The sequence below is a fragment of the Pinus tabuliformis genome, chromosome X (assembly GCF_031772625.1).
Source record: "Pinus tabuliformis cultivar Carrire ecotype Pingquan chromosome X, CPIR1, whole genome shotgun sequence".
NCBI classification, from domain to species: Eukaryota; Viridiplantae; Streptophyta; class Pinopsida; order Pinales; family Pinaceae; genus Pinus; species Pinus tabuliformis.
Genome location: NC_142308.1, coordinates 1,587,597,845 through 1,587,616,628, shown reverse-complemented (window position 1 = coordinate 1,587,616,628; position 18,784 = coordinate 1,587,597,845). Strand labels below are relative to the sequence as shown.

The 18,784-nt window shown below is 36.3% G+C and overlaps 1 protein-coding gene across 1 annotated transcript; it reads right to left on the bottom strand.

Moving 5' to 3' along the window:
• Window positions 1-2,451: 2,451 nt before the first annotated feature.
• On the bottom strand, window positions 2,452-3,078 carry LOC149146088 (uncharacterized). The gene is made up of 2 exons (XM_089452655.1): window positions 2,953-3,078; window positions 2,452-2,838 (listed from the first exon to the last, which is right to left on the bottom strand). The coding sequence occupies exons 1-2, from the start codon at window positions 3,076-3,078 to the stop codon at window positions 2,452-2,454; spliced, it is 513 nt and encodes a 170-aa protein (XP_089308781.1).
• Window positions 3,079-18,784: the final 15,706 nt, after the last annotated feature.

Here is an 18,784-nt window from a genome sequence, read left to right as displayed (position 1 = left end):
ATCCAGTTGATGAGAGCAGGGGGAAACCCCAGGTGAGTGATAATCATCTTGATGTATAGCCAATTCACTTTGTCGAAAGCCTTAGATAGATCTATTTTGAGGGTGAGTCCCTTGAGATTTTTGTGCTTGATGGAGTGAAGGGCTTCCTGGGCTGAGCCAATAGCATCCTGAATATGTCTATGGTGGAGGAAAGCAAATTGCTCCTGAGAGATGTGGTTTGATAAAATGGGCTTGATGCGGTTGGCGATGATTTTAGAAATGGTTTTGTACAGACAGTTGCAAAGGGATATGGGCCAGAAATCATTAAATAAGGCTGGTGAATAAGTCTTAGGATCAAAGCTAAATAGGTGAAGTTGATGGGTGGGTGGATGTGTCCACTGATTCTACTTTCTTCAATGACTGCCAGCAGGTCTTGTCCTAGCAGCTCCAGAAATGCCGAGTAGAACTCTACCGGCCAGCCATCCGGCCCAGGACTCTTGTCCTTCTTGAACCATTTAAGTGTTCCCTCCAGTTCCTCCATGGTGACCAGTTGTATCAAATCCTGCACTTCATCCAGGTCCACAAACCTAGGGAAATGGCCTACCAAGTTAATGATGTCCGAGAGATTGATGGCTGCCGGCGCAGTGAATTGACTTTTGAAATGGGTATTCCCCAACCTAGCTAATTGAGGGTGAGTTGTGGCCCATCCATCAAGCTCACAAGGCAGCTACCAAATAGTGTTGGTGGCCTTTCTAACATTATCAAAATTGTGGAAAAACTTAGTATTTCCATCTCCCGCTTGTAGCCAAATGGCTCTACTTTTCAACCTCCATTGTTCTTCCTTTTCAAGTAGAATCTTTGCCTTTTGGTTTTCCAGATTAATCAGATGGAGTTTAGTATCATCCGATAAGTATCCAAGTCCCTGTTCATCCGTGAGCTGGGTTATCTGTATTTCAATGTCCTTTAGATTTTGTTCATCCCTCAATTTCTTCCTCCCTAACCATTCCTCTGTCATAGTCCTGAGTTTTTTAAGTTGAACATAGAAATCAGCTGCCATTCTCTACTCCCTGAGAGGGGGCTGTGCTCTCCAGAACTTAGTCACCAGATTGATGAAATCTGGGTCTTTTAAGTATCCAGTAAATAATTTGAAGGGGGCACAAGGCTTTTTAGAGGGACTAGAGATCTGTAAGTATATGGGGTGGTGATCAGAAATCCCTCCAGTACCAACCCATTGTCTATATAGGGGTAGGGTACGGAGGAGATCTTCATGGATCAAGAAACGATACAATCTCCTACCCAGGGCAGCTTCACCCATCCTCCTGTTATGCCATGTCGGCAGTTTCTTGTTCATAGGAATGTCTACAAGTTTGAAAGTATCTAGTAGAGTGCTCATCTGATCCAATATAGGGTCGATCTGTGAATGATGTCCCCAGGATTCCTCCATTCCCAAAGAAAAATTTAAGTCACCCCCAATAATGGTGGTGCTTGAGACAAGATTGTGTTCCAACAAGTTGTGCCAAAACTCCATTCTATTATGATTTGGGGCATATATGTTAATCACATTTAACTGATACCCGAGCTCACTCATGAAAATATCCATTCCGATGAATCCCAAACCACCCTAGGAGGAAATATGCTTAACATCTTTGGGGTTTATACCTATAGCAAGATAGCTTGATCTGCCAATAACATCCATACCCTGAAAAACCCAGCCCGGAAGGATAGAGAGGAGGGTTTTGGTAATGTTGTTAGATGTGCCAAGGGTTTCCTGTAGGAAGAGGATGTCACAGTTGGAACCTTGTACAAGACGCTTGAGAGCCAATCTCTTTTTAGGGTTGGCTAATCCCCTGCAGTTGTAGGAAAGCCAAATCATGGGGAGACAGGGGTGGAGGGCTCAATTGCTCTAAGTTCCCTTTCAATGGTGTATTGACAACCCCTCGCTACATCAGCCACCGCCGTCTTGATGGTTGATTTGATATTGGATGGACGCCCTCTGGTAGGTTTATATTTCATGGTCCTTCCGAGGGAAAGGCCCAAAACTAAATGAGGAGTCTTAGGACGAGCTCTGGATCTGAGGTTGTAGGGATGGGGTCCCGACCCGGAAGGGGAGGATGTATGCGATGGGGGAGTGGAAAAATGCCTGAGGGAAGTAGGTGTAGTAGAGAAAGTGGGGGGAGGAGGAAAGATGGAGCAAGGGATGGAAGGGATAGTGCATTGTGCAGAGAGAGGGGGATGCATAGATGTTTGTAGAGTTGTAAACAAAACATCTAAAAAAAGTACAGAGGTAATGGGGATAGATCCATTACCCAAGAGAGAAGACGCTTCCGCAGCTGATTTGGAGCGAGTCCGTGGAGGTGAGGTCAGAGCCTTTCACCAATTTTTTGCCTTTTGTGCCTTTTGTGAAGCGCCCTCTACAGCCTTAGGTGGTTCCTGTCCTTGTTGCTGATCACCCTTATTCAGCTCTTCTAAGCTCTATTGCTTGGTCCCCCGTGAGTTCTCTGTAGCCACCGATGAAAGCAGTGGGAAATCCTTGTATAGGTGACCCACTTTATGGCATCTCCTACAGCGAAATGGGACTCCTTCATAGTCCAAAAGTTGTTTGAGAGAGAAGTGTCTCATGTGTAGATTGATTTTTTCCTCAAGCCCTTCCTTGGTGTCAAGATGTACCAAAATCCTCTCCATAGTCATAATTCCTGTCTTTTCGAAGGACTGGTCATGCTCGAGGTATGTCCCTAGTGCATCTCCAATACGTTTGAAAACCTGAGGAGTCCAAAACTGCATGGGAAAACCAGGAAGTCTTACCCAAATAGGCCCTACTCCCAGCTGTTCACGCTTCGGATCGAAGAGTGGATCCCATCTCTTCAACAGTATATGAGTAAGCTCAATATGCCAGTAGCACGATAAAATCTAGTCCATGTACTCCTCCCTATGAAAACGGAGGGAAGACCATCCTCTGACCAATACCCTAATTACAGGAAGCTCTTTCAACAGAGAACCCCATATCTCCATGGTCCATTGACATAGACGCTCCACTGTATAGTTCCTGCCCCATACACGACCAACTAGAACTTTCCTCGCCATGTCCATAGCGTCTGCCATAGGAACGTCTTCCCCAAAAGTCAGATTGATATCAGTGTCCACCACTCTAAGGCACCGACCCTTTTTGGGCTTGCTAAGCAAACTTCTGCACGGTTCTGAGGAGCTTTGTTGGGCCGACAAAGCAGGTCAAAGTTTTGGTATGGGAGAACTAAAGAAACCGGATCGAATCGGGGAATGAGGGTTGAAGCTACATGAGCCTGGATGGATGAAGGACTGTGCAGGGTGCGGGAGATTGGAAGGGCTAGCCGGAGCCAAGGAGAAGGAAGGAGGGTTCATAAGCAAGGAATGTTGCGAGGGGTGAGGCAGAGGGGAGTGAAAGGTGGGTGAAGCCTAAAGACTGGTGCCAAGGAGATTCAGAGTGGTCGGAGAGAGGGGGGGGCATTCCAAACCGGGTAGGTCATCCGCATTGATGACAGGTGGTTTCCGTTTTCCGGAGGAGGGCGGGTGTTGCGGCGACAGAAAAGCAGCTGTCGAGCGAAGCGATTTATTCTACCAGTGGCCCATGACCGGGCCAGATTGATGAGCCCAAATCTCTTGTTCTGGCATGGGGTCCTCCTCGTAATCCACGAGGTCTTCTTCAACCATTGAAACCGACAGTAATACCTGACCGTCGTATGTCCAGGGGAGGGCAGGCTGCTGAGTGTAATGGAGTTGCGGAAACGACAAGTGATATTCCACAGAACAAACAAAAACAATCGAAAAACATCCACCGACAAGCCTGAAGATTCACGGACCAAAAAAGAATATTGAAATCCTAAACCGCGGTCAGACCTGCGTGGTATACCATCCTGCGTATACCAAATCCCTTGCCGCTGTTGAAAATCGTCAGTTCAGATGCCCAGATGACCTAGGGTTCCACCATGATTAGGGTTCCCAGAGCTCCGTCCCTTGTGTCTTCCTTGTCTCTATATCGACTCCTAATGAATGAACTATTATTTAATTAATAATTAATAAGTCAAAAATTAATAAATTATTATTAATTATTAGGGTAAATGAATATTGATTAATTACTATCGTTTTAGTTATTAATTAAATTATTTTAAATAATATTAATCAAGTTCAAAATTAACAATTACTAATAATTAATTATTCCCTTAGCTTTATAATATTAATGTCATAGGTTTATTATTATTATTAAAATAAAAATTATAATATTGTTATTGTTATTAAATAATCTATAGGTTTTAATCAGTAAGGCTTATAATAGGTATCTCTTGATTATATATATATATATATATATATATATATATATATATATTTTAAGGTCACAACCAAGCCAAACACCAAATTGGTGTATGAGACCCTCTTGTTTGTGGGGCAAGGGACCCACCTCCGCGCAACGATTTGACTGCTAAGTCTATGAAGGCATACATACTCTACCCCCCTCTGGTTTTGAACCTGTGATCTCTTAGGAGGAAACACATGCTCTTAACTATTGGGCACACCCAAAACTAGAGGGATAGGGTATGTATGCCTTCGTAGACTTAGTAGTCAAATACACCAAAGGGGTCCCGTAAACAAGGGGGTTTCATAAACTAATTTGGTGTTTAGGTTAGCCGTGACCTTAAAATTGGATAATAATAATAACATCAACAACCACTTTAGAAGTAATATTAAAAACCCAAAATATATAAACCTATTAATTATCCATAATTAATTAATAAATAATTATTAATTAATATAAGTAATTAATTAATTTTTAACATCACTAATAATAATAATTAATATTATTAATTAATACTAATCAAGTTAATATTAATATTAGTAATTAAGATAATTTATTTATTAACTAAATTAATCAATATTAGTCCATGGGGTCTTGGATAGATGGTGATCAGGTGTTATGTTAAGGCACTCCTTGATGTGAAGTCTCAGGTTCAATTCCCCGCTAGATCTAGGTGACATATTGATCATGATTAATATATAGTCATGCCATGCTTACAAATTTCTTTTTTAATAAATATCAAACCCATACGATTAATATTAAAAACCAAAGGGATTAATTATTATTATATTAATTGATATTTTATAATATAAAATGATTTTACAATGTTTTTTATATTATTATATATTTATCTATGTTGATATTAATATTATAAATATTAAATTTATACCATTAATGTCTAGCTTATTTCAACCACATCTATTAATATTGTTGTACATGTCAGCCACATATTTATTTCAACCACATTTATTTAAACAAATATAGTTGTGCTAATAGATATTCTCTCCTTAAAAGCTACCAGAATTTTTCACTGTATATATGGATTCAACACCCTCAAAAACCCTAGGGCATTTGGATTGTGAGGAGTTACCCATCAAACTTGTCATTTCAATAAATTCCTACAGGATTTTAGAGAAATTAGATCAGAAAAATTAACAGAAAAAACTTCCAAAAAATCACACTAAAAACAACTCGAAAAATAATGTTAATATTTTTATAATTTAAAAATAATGTTAATATTTTTATAATTTAAAAATAACACCATAACGTCAAAAACAACTCCATAAATACTATTAATATTTTTATAATTTAAAAATGACACGATAAGGTAAGTACTTTTTTTTTCCCATAAGGAAAAATCGTAATATTCTCTCCTTAAAGCCTACCAGAATTTTTCACTGTATATATGGATTCAACACCCTCAAAAACCCTAGGGCATTTGGATTGTGAGGAATTACCCATCAAACTTGTCATTTCAATAAATTCCTACAGGATTTTAGAGAAAATAGATCAGAAAAATTAACAGAAAAAACTTCCAAAAAATCACACTAAAAACAACTCGAAAAATAATGTTAATATTTTTATAATTTAAAAATAATGTTAATATTTTTATAATTTAAAAATAACACAAAAACAACTCCATAAATACTATTAATATTTTTATAATTTAAAAATGACACGATAAGGTAAGTACTTTTTTTTTCCCATAAGGAAAAATCGTAATTTCATTAAGATAAAGAAATTACATTCTGTAGATGCAGAGCATATTTAAATCATAACATGACAAAAAACAAAATTTGTTGTCTTGATCCACGCAGGGAGGCAACAATATATAAGGCTGTGAAGCCAAACAGTTACCATATCATGATTAAGATATAGTCCTGCCAAGCTTACAAATTTCTTTTTTAATAAATATCAAACCCATACGATTAATATTAAAAACCAAAGGGATTAATTATTATTATATTAATTGATATTTTATAATATAAAATGATTTTACAATGTTTTTTATATTATTATATATTTATCTATGTTGATATTAATATTATAAATATTAAATTTATACCATTAATGTCTAGCTTATTTCAACCACCTTTATTAATATTGTTGTACATGTCATCCACATATTTATTTCAACCACATTTATTTAAACAAATATAGTTGTGCTAATAGATATTCTCTCCTTAAAAGCTACCGGAATTTTTCATTGTATATATGGATTCAACACCTCAAAAACCCTAGGGCATTTGGATTGTGAGGAGTTATCCATCAAACTTGTCATTTCAATAAATTCCTACTGGATTTTAGAGAAATTAGATCAGAAAAATTAACAGAAAAAACTTCCAAAAAATCACACTAAAAACAACTCGAAAAATAATGTTAATATTTTATAATTTAAAAATAATGTTAATATTTTTATAATTTAAAAATGACACGATAACGTCAAAAACAACTCCATAAATACTACTAATATTTTTATAATTTAAAAGTGACACGATAAGGTAAGTACTTTTTTTTCCCATAAGGAAAAATCGTAATTTCATTAAGATAAAGAAATTACATTCTGTAGATGCAGAGCATATTCAAATCACAACATGACAAAAAAACAAAATTTGTTGTCTTGATCCAGGCAGGGAGGCAGCAATATATAAGGCTGTAAAGCCAAACAGTTACCATATTGTTTATCCAAACTGATCAAACTGTCAATATATACATACAAGAAAATATGTTATGTGGCTGTCCATAACAAAATCTATATATAACAGAAATTAAGCAATAAAGTCCATGAATGGCCGATGGAAATATTGGTAGTATGCTCCATCATGGTATTCTCTAATCAACCAGATGCCCAGCTCCCTGAGCGTAGCTTCTTTGGATAAGTTGTCAGCGGGTTGGTAGTATGCTCCATCATGGTATTCTCTAATCAACCAGATACCCAGCTCCCTGAGCATAGCTTCTTTGGATAAGTTGTCAGCAGCCCCGTTCTGCGCCCTGAAAATATGGTTACATGTAAAAGAATAAAAAAAAATAAAATTAATCTCAAAGTTACATCCAATATATAATTCAAAATATAAGTAGAGCATATAATATCACTATATCCATAATAAGTATTCTGTTTTTTAAGACCACTGGAGTTTCTTTCACAATGGAAATCTACTATAGATTAAGTATTGTCCAAGATTTTTTTATTATTAATATTTCAGTATATAATCAAATTAATAGTCAATTTCAATAGCAATAACTTAGTCGTAAAGATGTCAATATTTTATAATTTAGAAATATGACATGATGACGTCAATACTTCTATAATTTAAAGATATGATATCATATAAACATATGAAAATAATGTTTTATATATGAAAATAATGTTTTATATATGCCAAAAATAATTTATTGTAAATAATAATTTTATATTTACAGTTTAGTGTACTATTTTAATTGAATTAAATAAATTATTTGAAGATAAAGTTTATAGTGAAATACTTTGGTTCTCGTTTAATCGAATGTCATTTCATTAAATTCTCAATTACCATCATGAACATCATTTTTTATTTAAATAATTAATAAATAATTATAATTTTTAGATTAATTTCTTTACCTACAAAAATTATTTAATAATATTTATAATTAAATAAAATATAATATATATCTTAAAATTATTTTTTAATTTTTAATAATATTTATAATTAAATAGTTTTAAAAGATAATTAAATTGGTTGAGTGTTTATTGTTAAGTATTTTGTTAATTGGGAAGTTACAGGGTTAAATTTTTTTGATGCTTTTGAAGTTAGGTCCAATTAAATAAAGATGTGGATAGATCCGAAAAGAAATTTACCAAATTATTACCGGTAAATGTAACAACCACTTAGTAACAATTAACCACAATTTAAAAAAATATAATTAAATATAATATAATATACATTTTAAATTTAATTTTTAAACACAAAAATTCTTGTATTGTGCTTATATTATGTAAATTTACATGTAAAGTCCAAATATAATATGTAGATTTAGTAGTACAACTAAATGTTTCCACAACATGAGCTTTGTCAGCTAGGAAAGTATTCCCATTGGTTGTAAAATAAACCTAATTTAATATTTATGTTACTTTACATCAATTACTTGATACCAAGAACTGCCAGACATTTATCATTAATGAACACAATGACTAGCAATGCCTAGAAGGCCTTCATTGCTAGTTGTGGCTGCACATGACCCACTAAGCTATTCTGACAATAACGTGGTGAACATCAAAGGACCTTTCAAGTTGTTGCGAAGGAATAGAAAGAAAGGCAGACATGTACCTAACGAATTTAGTCCATTCAACTTTTAGTGGCCACGTATTGTTTCCTAGTTTATACGTGATCCTCACTTAGGAACACGTTGCAATGAAGAGGCCCAAGGTTGTGTTGGGGTCATTGGCACATGAGTTTGACCAAAATATAAGAAGATAAGCCTTTGATTTCATTAACTTTAACTTTAAGTAGGGAAGGGAGTATACCACTTTAACTTTTAGTAGGGAAGGGAGTATACCACTTTAACTTTTAGTAGGGATGGGAGTATACCAATTGTGATTTTGAGTCTTTATGTGGATACTAGTTTTCTATGTTTTGTTCGGGAAGGAACCCATATCTTAGTTAAAATTCATTGATGTTGCATGTCTTCATTGTGCTAAGAGGGACACATCACCATTTATTATAAAAAATTTGTAATTATGCTAGTAAGCATTGGAGATTCATCTAATATACTCAAAGACACATTTTAGTCAACCAGATCAATTGGAAATACGCCTTCTTAAATAATGGTGTTTCCATTGGGCCCATGAGAGCTTAATGAAAGTTTTGAGTAATAGTGGAGAGGTTGGAGTTGAAGTAAGAAAAATTTATGTGAATCTATAAATTTAGATAGATATACCAATGTCTTAGTAATCACATTTTGCTTTAAGAGAAGTTGAGTGAATGGTTTAGTTTTGAAGGCAAAAGAAAAATGCATGAGTAATCTCCATACATTTTAGTCCTTCAAACCTTGATACATGTTGAGAGCCTTATGTGCCTACTAGTTTTATAAGGTTCACTCTGGAAGGAATCCCTATCTTCATTGATTCACTCATGATGCATGTCCTCACTGTGGCTAGGAGACACACTTCGCCATTTATTATGGAAATTCTTTAATTATACTAGTAAGCGTTGGGGCTTTATTTAAGGCACTCAAAGACATATTTTAGTCAATGAGATTAATTGAAAATATTCCTTCTCAAGTAATGATGATTTTGTTGGATTGTTATGGGAGTTGGCATAATTTTTTGAGTAACAGAGAAGAGGTTGGAGATCATGAAGTCTATTGCTTTACTTTTGTTAACAAAATGTAATTATTTAGGAGAGGTTAGATTTTTTTGGGGAAGTGTTCTCTTTATTCTAATTGTATTTGAGAATGCATATGAAATTTGATGTTGGATTTATGAGATTTGTTACAATGCTGATTTGATGAGCATTGCACCTATTAGACGTTGTTTTTGATTCACTTTTTAAAAATATTTTTTCCTTGAGGGATGATGACTATTTTATTAGAAGATTTTTTCTAGTGTATTTCAAGAGGCTCTTCAAGTATGAATATATCTTTAGCATATAGCCTTTGATTTTGGTTATGTGAATTGTTTTGCAAATCTTATTCATTAAGTGTTTTTTAGTGACTAGTTAAATGACTTCTTCGAAATCTCTTTTACATGGAAGGGATTTCTTCACGAATGCCTTCATGGTGAGAATCACTAAGCTAGATTAAGTTCAATGGTGCCCATGTTTACATAAATGTAAATTATTAACTAACAAGATGGATCATTCACATTGATTGTTTCTATAATAAAATAATTTGGCATTATTGCCTAGTAGTTCTTATGTGTATTGTATTAAAAGTGCATGTAAAAGATGTTTAGTTGTAGTTTAATACATTGTATACAACAAAATAAGATGTCCTTTAGATATATAGATATGTGTGTGTGTGTGAGAGAGAGAGAGAGAGAGAGAGAGAGAGGGTAAAATTATGATGAAAGGTACATTGAAAGGGTAAATCTGACCTAATAATATAATTATATAAATGAAAATACTCAATATCTAGGGCTTAATAAGGGGGTTTTAAGGTTAACAAGGAGCTTTGTTTAGTGGTTGAAATGCCCATCCCACTAAAACAAGTGTTTTCATTAACACTTGACTACTTGTGTGTGTTTTTGCAATAATAACTGTAGAAATTATGATGTATATTTGCAACTCCTCATGAAATTTGAATTAAAATCACAAGACACAAACCTACTTTATTTCTACAGGGAATTCAATTCAAAATTTAGAACATCAATCACAAACATGCAATGAGAAATAACACGCATGCACATAGTATTTTTTTCCAGAGGAAAGAAATCGGCTAAAAGTCCCTTTGCCTGCTTGCATTAATCTAATGAATAGAGATGTATTACAATTACTAGATCAATATGAGCTCAACCTACAAGTGAATAACCTATCTCTCTTCTCACTGAGAAGCTCTGACCCAGACTTAGTCAATTTATGCCTTTGCTTGAGCCCCTATTTCCTTGCAGAAATCCTGAGGAGATTATTCCCCTATTATTTAGGAATTTCCTCCAAAATGATTGCGCAATTCCCAAGGTTGATCATATAACTGCATGCAGCACATGTACACTCAATACTAGTCTACAACTGATGTTACACTACCTTGGAATCTCCACCACAATTAGGGAACTTGGTTTCTCTGCATGCACTAGCTATTTAGGGTTGATTGATTAGTTAACAGATGATCATTGAGTTAGACTGAAGTCCCACTGCACAACTGACCTTCCACTAGTTCCTCTAACAATTAGAACTCGTTTAACTAAAAACAACTTGAAATAATATCCTTGATTGCTACAAATTAGCAATCACACATGCTTAACTCAACTCCAACTCCTCGAACTTGAATTTACTGAGCTAACTAAGTGAAAAATCCATGTCACACAAGTTAACTGCATCCAAGTTGTTTTCTGATGTGGAAATTCAAATTTTCTCAATTTTCGCAAGGGAAAATCAAATTGAGACTTTCTTGCTACATCTTTGAACATTCCCTCTTAGTAAGAAAGGGATTATTAACCACCCCTATCCTTCACCTTTGGAATTCGAACTTCCCTCTTGACAAATCCTTTGTCAAAATGCAAGCATCTTATTCCTCTGTTGAAATGTATTGTAGCAACATTATCCGCCTCTGCACATAGTCTCGTAAATGGTGATGCCAGATATCTATATGCTTGGATCGATTGCGAAATACAAGATTCTTTGAGATATTGATGCAACTCTGATTATCATAGTAGATCCATATTATTGCCTCACATGTTGATTAAATTGCAGCCATATATTCTACTTTTACCAAGTTGAGCACCATAGATATTTGCTTCCTACTATACTAGGAAACCAGTGTGGTCCCAACACTGAAAATTCCACTTGATATACTCTTTCGGTCTAATGGAATCCCAGCTGATGAGCACCAATATTGCAGCAAGAATGTTGCAACTCCTAGGGCTACCAACTTTACTTCATCAACTCGGGTTCATACAAACTTGGAGGTGACAGTGTTGTATACACAGTAGATGTAATGGTCTACTCTTGTCACTTTTCAATTGGGGCGATAAACCACTAGGGTTTTCAAACCATTAATCTATTGACTAGGAGTTTGAATAACAAATGAAAAGGGGATAATTATTCTTAATGAAAAAAGGGAATGCTGCCTACTCTAGGAAATGAAAGTGCTGAATTGGAAGGTGTTATAAAGTGACATGAAATCATATAGCTATGCATATTCACATTTTTCTTGCAAAAGAGACCTACTTTAACCTTGTTTATATCATTTAGTGACCTTGAATAACTAAGCATGGAATTTTATCTAAGAATTATTATGACTACTGCATGCATGTGCTAACTTAGAAATTGTAGAAAAATCCTTTTTGATGTTTAGTTTTATGAATGCAAATGCTAATTTCGACCTTGTTCTTTAGCAGGGGAGACAGGTATGGAGGAAAAGGTTTGGACCTGTTTCAATGGTATGGAAGCAAAGCGGAGGCCTAACCTAAGCTCATATGACAATTTCTGCTCAATTTGGGCTTAAAACAAGTTATTATAGGGTTTCCTGTAGTACTACAGGATGTCCTAGTTCTACTACAAGATGCTCCATTTTACTACAGGAAATAGGCCAAAATCTTCTAAGGAGGTAGGACATGTGGAATGAAATGTGGGAAAGATGTTTGATGGGAAAATAAAGCATAGAGGAGGTGCACACTTCCCAAGGTTCAATCAAATGCTTCAAGATGGTTGGATTTGCTCAATGGAAATGACCACTTTGCTTACAAAACAAGAAATCAAATGAGGATTTGGTGGAACTTGGCAGCGTAGGTGGAGAAGACTTGGATGAGGTGAATGAGAAGAGGTGTCCCTACAGATTAGAAGTTCCTGCAACAACATACACTATTTTCTTCATTTATGAACAATTTCATTTATACATGGAAAAGATGAGTTGAATGGAGGAAAAACAGAGTTATCAATAGCTAATGGCTAAGTCTATGACTGGAAGTGCTTCTAAACCATAGAAAACTCAAGAGATCAAAATGAAAACTGTAGATACTTCTAAGAAATTTAGAGACATTGATTTATTCAACAAGAAACCCTATGTTATGCAGTCATCAAACAATAAATCAATGTTTTGGGCTATGTGAATGGAACCCTCAAATCATGATCCCATAAGGGAGATGAGGTGAAGGTCACTATCACAAGATTTTGTGAAGTGTTTTACTATCACTATGATACCACTGATCTATCTATCCACAAATGGAAGCAGACTAAGTAATCACCCAAATAATTGCAAATTAAACAAAACCAAAATCACTTCAGCAACTAACTATGAATGTAATCTAAGCATACATGTACAGAAAGAGGGACCTCTGCTGCTAGGGTTGGGCCCTAACCAAAGTGCTTCAACCCTTTGAGTCAACTCAGTGTTGGATCAAGGGAATGCTTCTAATTTCCATTAAGATATAAAAAATACATAAGCATTATCAGTTGCAATGTCTTAGCTTGAAAATGCCTCTTGGCTACAACAAAAAAGGTCGAATCCCAATGAGGCTCCTTCTTATTTATACAACTGAAGCTACCGACAAATTCCTTAAATTTAGGGAGGCTTGGCTCCCAACTTGAGATCAACTTGTCTTCAACTATCACTGGCTTGGCTTCTTGTAACTCTGAGCTGATGAGATCTAGTGGAGGAATCTTCGAGTGAGTGAGGAGTTAAGGACGGAGATCCAATCTCCTAAAATTCCTCTTACTTGTCTACTTTGATTTCCTGCACTTTAATTAGCCAAAATTGCTCCAAATCCTGTAATTAATGCACATTAGGCCACAAGACATAACATCTCATCTCTACCCTTCTCGCTAAGCAAAATATAATAAAACATGTAAAGAAATGTGAGAAAAGTTGATTTTAATAAGCTGGAGAGTGGCATTAAGGTCCATATAATTTACCCATTGATGAGCCTCATCATCACCCCCCTACTGAAAGTGTTGCTCATCCTCTAAGAAACTTAATATATGTCCATGTATTTCATTTCTCTAGTGGCCTCTCTGACATTCCAGGCTTCTGTTGATGTATCCTCCTCTTGTGGAGAAAATCATGCATGCTTCTCTATTTCCTCCTACTACTTTATTTCTTCTTCTTCCTTTCTTCCTTCTAACATACCCAAGAGCAATGGTAGACTGAGTTTCAAGCCAATCTAGTTTATTTTGAGTCTCTGCAATGCCTTTTTATACAGTGGGGTCCTCTCTAGTGCATCCCTCATTCTTTCAGGGGTATAATATTCCCTGGTATTTAGGTTGTATGGTAAGGTGCCACATATCCTTTGAGGCTTTCATCCCCTAGTAATCTCAAAACGTCCTCAAAATGAGTGAATATTTCTCTTGTGTAGCTAGGTATCTTGGTGCAAGATGGGTATCATTGGCGATGAGGTTGTGGGTGCTAATGACAACCATGGAATTGATTTGTTCTGCTCTGATGTAAAGGGACTCTTTTTACTCTCTTTCAAACATTATCTTTACTTCCTTAGCCATGGCATCCTCATTACTCATCCATGATGCCAAGGCCATAAATTGTAAGTCCCCTAGCTTTGGATTGGGGTCCCACACATTCAAGTTTGTTAAGGCCAAATTATGTACGTATAATTCAGATATCTTGGCCTTGTCCTCCAAGCTACTTTGGTCACAGAGCTCAATGAATTGCCTATAGTCTTGGAAAGGAACAATCCCTCGTTGTGTTAGGGTCTTTATCTGAAATTGCATCCATTATTCTTTTATGTTCAAGGCATATGATTTTGCTAACATCCTACACTGGAGTGCCTCCATAGAGAAACTTGCCATAGTGGCCAATTGGCTCTCTTTTTCCTATACCTACCTCCTCAGCCATGTATTCTCAGCCTCTAGTTGAGATTTCATCATTATTTCCCTGTCTCTTATCTCACTCAACTCTCTGCCAATCTCTAAGAGCTTTTCTTCCATATTTCCCACATCCTCTACATTTTTTGATTTGGCAATTTGCATCCAACGATGTTTCCTTGCTCTCTCCTTTTCAAGCTCAAAGAATAGAGGGATGGAAAATTTTTGTGGTATTACTCTGCCTTCCTCAATGAATCTGTAATAGGAGACTATATTGGGTTGTGGGCTAGGTTCCTATAGCTCTTGAGATTCTCCCTTTACTTTCTTTGGAGTATCTACCTCCCCCTATACTTGTGTTGCTACTTCCTTTCCTTTCCTTTGTCCTTGCTATCCTTCCTGCTCCTTTTTCTCTGTTTCCTATAGTGCTGACAGAGTTTCTTGTAGGACTGCCTGTGTTTACTGTAGGAGGATTTTCCCTTTTTGAAAGGGGGTTAAATGTTATTTGATTTGATTTTCTTTGATGAGGTTGACCCAGTGAGAGGCCTCCTAACATAGGTGATTAGTGACCTTGGGGAAGCTTGTTTTGATGTGCCCTCTTCACCTTTCACTTCTGGGGAGACTAGCTTTTATTTTCCTCTTGGTGAGTCTTCAATGATGATAGGAGTCTTGGTAGGTGTTTTTGGTCTCCCTTATTTTATCTTGGTACTCCTCCTTGGTTTGAAGTATAGGGGAGTCTGTCTCTACCTTTTTCTTATTGACTTTATGGGTGTGCTTAGGGCAATCAAGGCAATAGTTGTCTCCTTCTTTATGGGTTCAGGAGACACTCTTGGTGATTCCTCCCCTTCCTTGCTATGTATTCCAGGGCTTGTCTCATCCTTTTGTGCTTCTTCCCAACTATTCTTCTCTCCCTCTATTTCATTTATCTCTACCTCCTCTTCTTCCTCTGGCTCATCCTCTTCTTCTTCATGTTCCTCTTCTCCTTCTTTAGGTTCTTCTTCCTCTTCTTCAGGCTCTTCTTCCTCTTCTTCTTCTGGTTTTTATTCATCTTATTCTTCTAGATCTTCTTCATCTTCCTCACCACTAGAGGTTGGGTCTCTTTCATACTCAATTTCTTGAATTACATCTTCTCTGTCCATATTTCAAAATGTGGACCGAAAAATAGGGATTCTTAATTGGCTTAGGGAGTATTCTAGTATGAGCTTAATTAGTCTATGATGTGCCAGTTGTTGATGCTTTCCTTCCTATACCTTGATGCTCATGTCTATTATTGATTGCAACAAGAAGTAGGGCACACTAAGTCTTCTATTAGGAGGTAACTCTTCTCCAAATCTTAGCTCATGGAGGAGTCTAAACTGGTAACCATAGACTATACTAAGCCTTCCCTCACAAGAAATATACTTGAAAATGTGACAACTTAATTCATCCCAAGGATATGGAATGCCCTCCCTTCTAATCCCACTTTTTTCCTCAATTGGTTCCTCATCTTCCAAGAAAAATTTCTTCTTGGCATAACTTCTAGCTTTATCCTCTCTTCTCCATTGTAAACCTAGAGGTAGTGTAGTGATTCTGCTAATGCTTTCAAGGGTAATTTTTATTGAAAATCCTCTCACTATAGCAGTGGCACTAACTCTAGCTTGAGGTGTGAGTGACATTGCAAATTCTCGAGCTACATATTCATCATAGATTCTAAGTAGCTTGAAGAATCCCAACCATTGGTGCCTTCTAAATATCTCTACAACAGAGGGATGGAGATGTATTCTAGATTTTCTTGTGGGATCCCTTCTGTTAAAACCTCATGTCATCTTCTCTCTCTGTCAATTTTTTTGTATGTAGTTTGGTGGCTTTAACTTAAGAGCTTTCCCAAGTGACTGAGGGTTTAGAGTTTAGGAGGGTGATGACTACAATTCTCCCTTTGTCTCCATACAATTTTGTCTATCTCTATGCACATTGTAATTACTAGAAAAAATGACAATTTCTTTTCCTTTCCTCTTTACAAATGAAAGCACAAAGGATATGGGCCACCTAACTTTCATTGTAATGCCTTTTTTGAGGAGAATTCTTGAATAGTTGGGTCCTGGGCACCCCCTCATAGAACTTTTGACAATTCTCACTGTTTCCTATAGGTGCTCACTGTAGGATGGCTGAGACTAGATTTCTTCTTCGATGGCTCCTCTAGGTAGTCCTAGATCTCAAAATCTCAAAATGAACGATGTATTGCATGAAAGTTAGGGAATATTTCTATTTATGGTTGTTTCCTTTGAGCGATGTGTTGGCTGGCTAGGTACATAATTTCTCCTTTTGGACCGTTGGCCCACTATTAGTTATCATGCGGCCCTTTCTCGTAATCATCACCCATTCATGTACAAATTAACTCAACCACCTTTCAGATTTATTTCCTTTCATGTGACCTTGCCATATGTCCAGCTGACTAGAACTTAAATTTTTGTTTTTAGGCTGAGGGTGGCCAATTTAATTGGCCACCTTCAACTTATAAAACCAATTTTTTCAGATTCCTACAATTTTTATAATATTCGTACTTAGGAGAGAGTTTGGATGAGGTGCCATACCTATGGCTTCCTTTGCTTGGTTTATGCATTCTGGAGGGTGGCTCTGCTGTGCTACTTCTAGTTTAGGAACATATTCTCTTTTGCTCCTGTTTTGTTGATTTTATCCTACTCATAGGTTGTCTTCTTTGTTGTGATATGCAGGTGCTAGCTAGTTTTGTTAATGTTGAGCTTGCGATAGGTGCCATAGTGCCTACAGGGGTGCTGATACTCTTCCTATGCAATGATTTTGAAGGAGGAGTCTGGAGACTATTGTTGTTACAATATAGGCTGCAAGTCTAGAGACTGTTGTTGTTACAATATAAGTTGCTACAAGGTTTCCTGTAGTACTACAGGAAATCCTGTAGCTGCATCCTGTTTTTTTTTTTTTTTTTGCTTAGAGGAGGAATAGGTTTTGAAGTATGAGGAAGGGGTGGAAATGGGGAGATGGAATGGTAGGTGAGGTAGGCTATTGATGGTATGGCCCTTTTGAATTTTCTTTGTTTCCTCTCTTCTTCTTTTTTCTTTTTCCTTTTTCTAAGTGGATTTCTTGATGGACACAAATGGTGACATGGTCATGAAATGGCTTTGGTTGAGACATGGTGAGGTCAATGGTCTCCTCCTTCAACCCAAAACAGGCCTGCATTATGATTTCTCAACTAGGTTTTCATTGTTGTAAATTTTCAAGACTTCCTGTAGTACTATAGGAAACTCCTATAGTAACTACAAGAAATCTGGTAGAAGACAAAAAATTGCCTAAAAATTGGATTTTTGATGGTTAGAGATGAGTATGGATGCATGATACATGGTGGTCATGGAAGATATGAAATGAATGAAGGAAGAATGGGGTTTTGTATGGCTTTCTTCCCTTTGAACTTGGTGTCCAATATTTTCTTGAAAACCTACAAAAACTAGGAACTGCTATGAGTGGGCAGGTTTGAGGTCCCTGCCATTATATTTTTGTGTTTTTTTCTCTCTTTTTTTTTTTGAAAGACAACCAGGTCACCTCAAAGGATGTTTGCAACCTGTTTGCCTTCCCAAGATGCCTCAAGGGAGGCTTTCACCTAGGGGTCTTTTTTTTTCTTTCACTCTTGGGCTGCCTCAAGGAGGTTTCAAGCCAAAAGTGGACCTTAGGTGCCCCATGGAGGTTTTCACCTAGGTATCTTATTGTATTTTTTCTTTTTTTTTTTCATTTTTTTCAAAATTTCAACAGTCTTCAAGAATTTGGTGAGGTGAAAGCCTAGACTCCTTCAATCACCATTACTACCTTACTGATACTACTAATGAACTCTTCTTATGACAGAGGCTTTTTGTAGGCTTTCAATCTATACCCATTGACAAGCAAGGGGATGCCTTATTCAAGAATGGTTCTTATCTGAATAGCCCCATTGTCATGACACTTATATCACATATGGGCCCAACCATCTAGTCATCAAATTTCTTTTGAAATCCTTGAACCTCGAGTCATATAATAGAGCCTAATCACCTTCTTG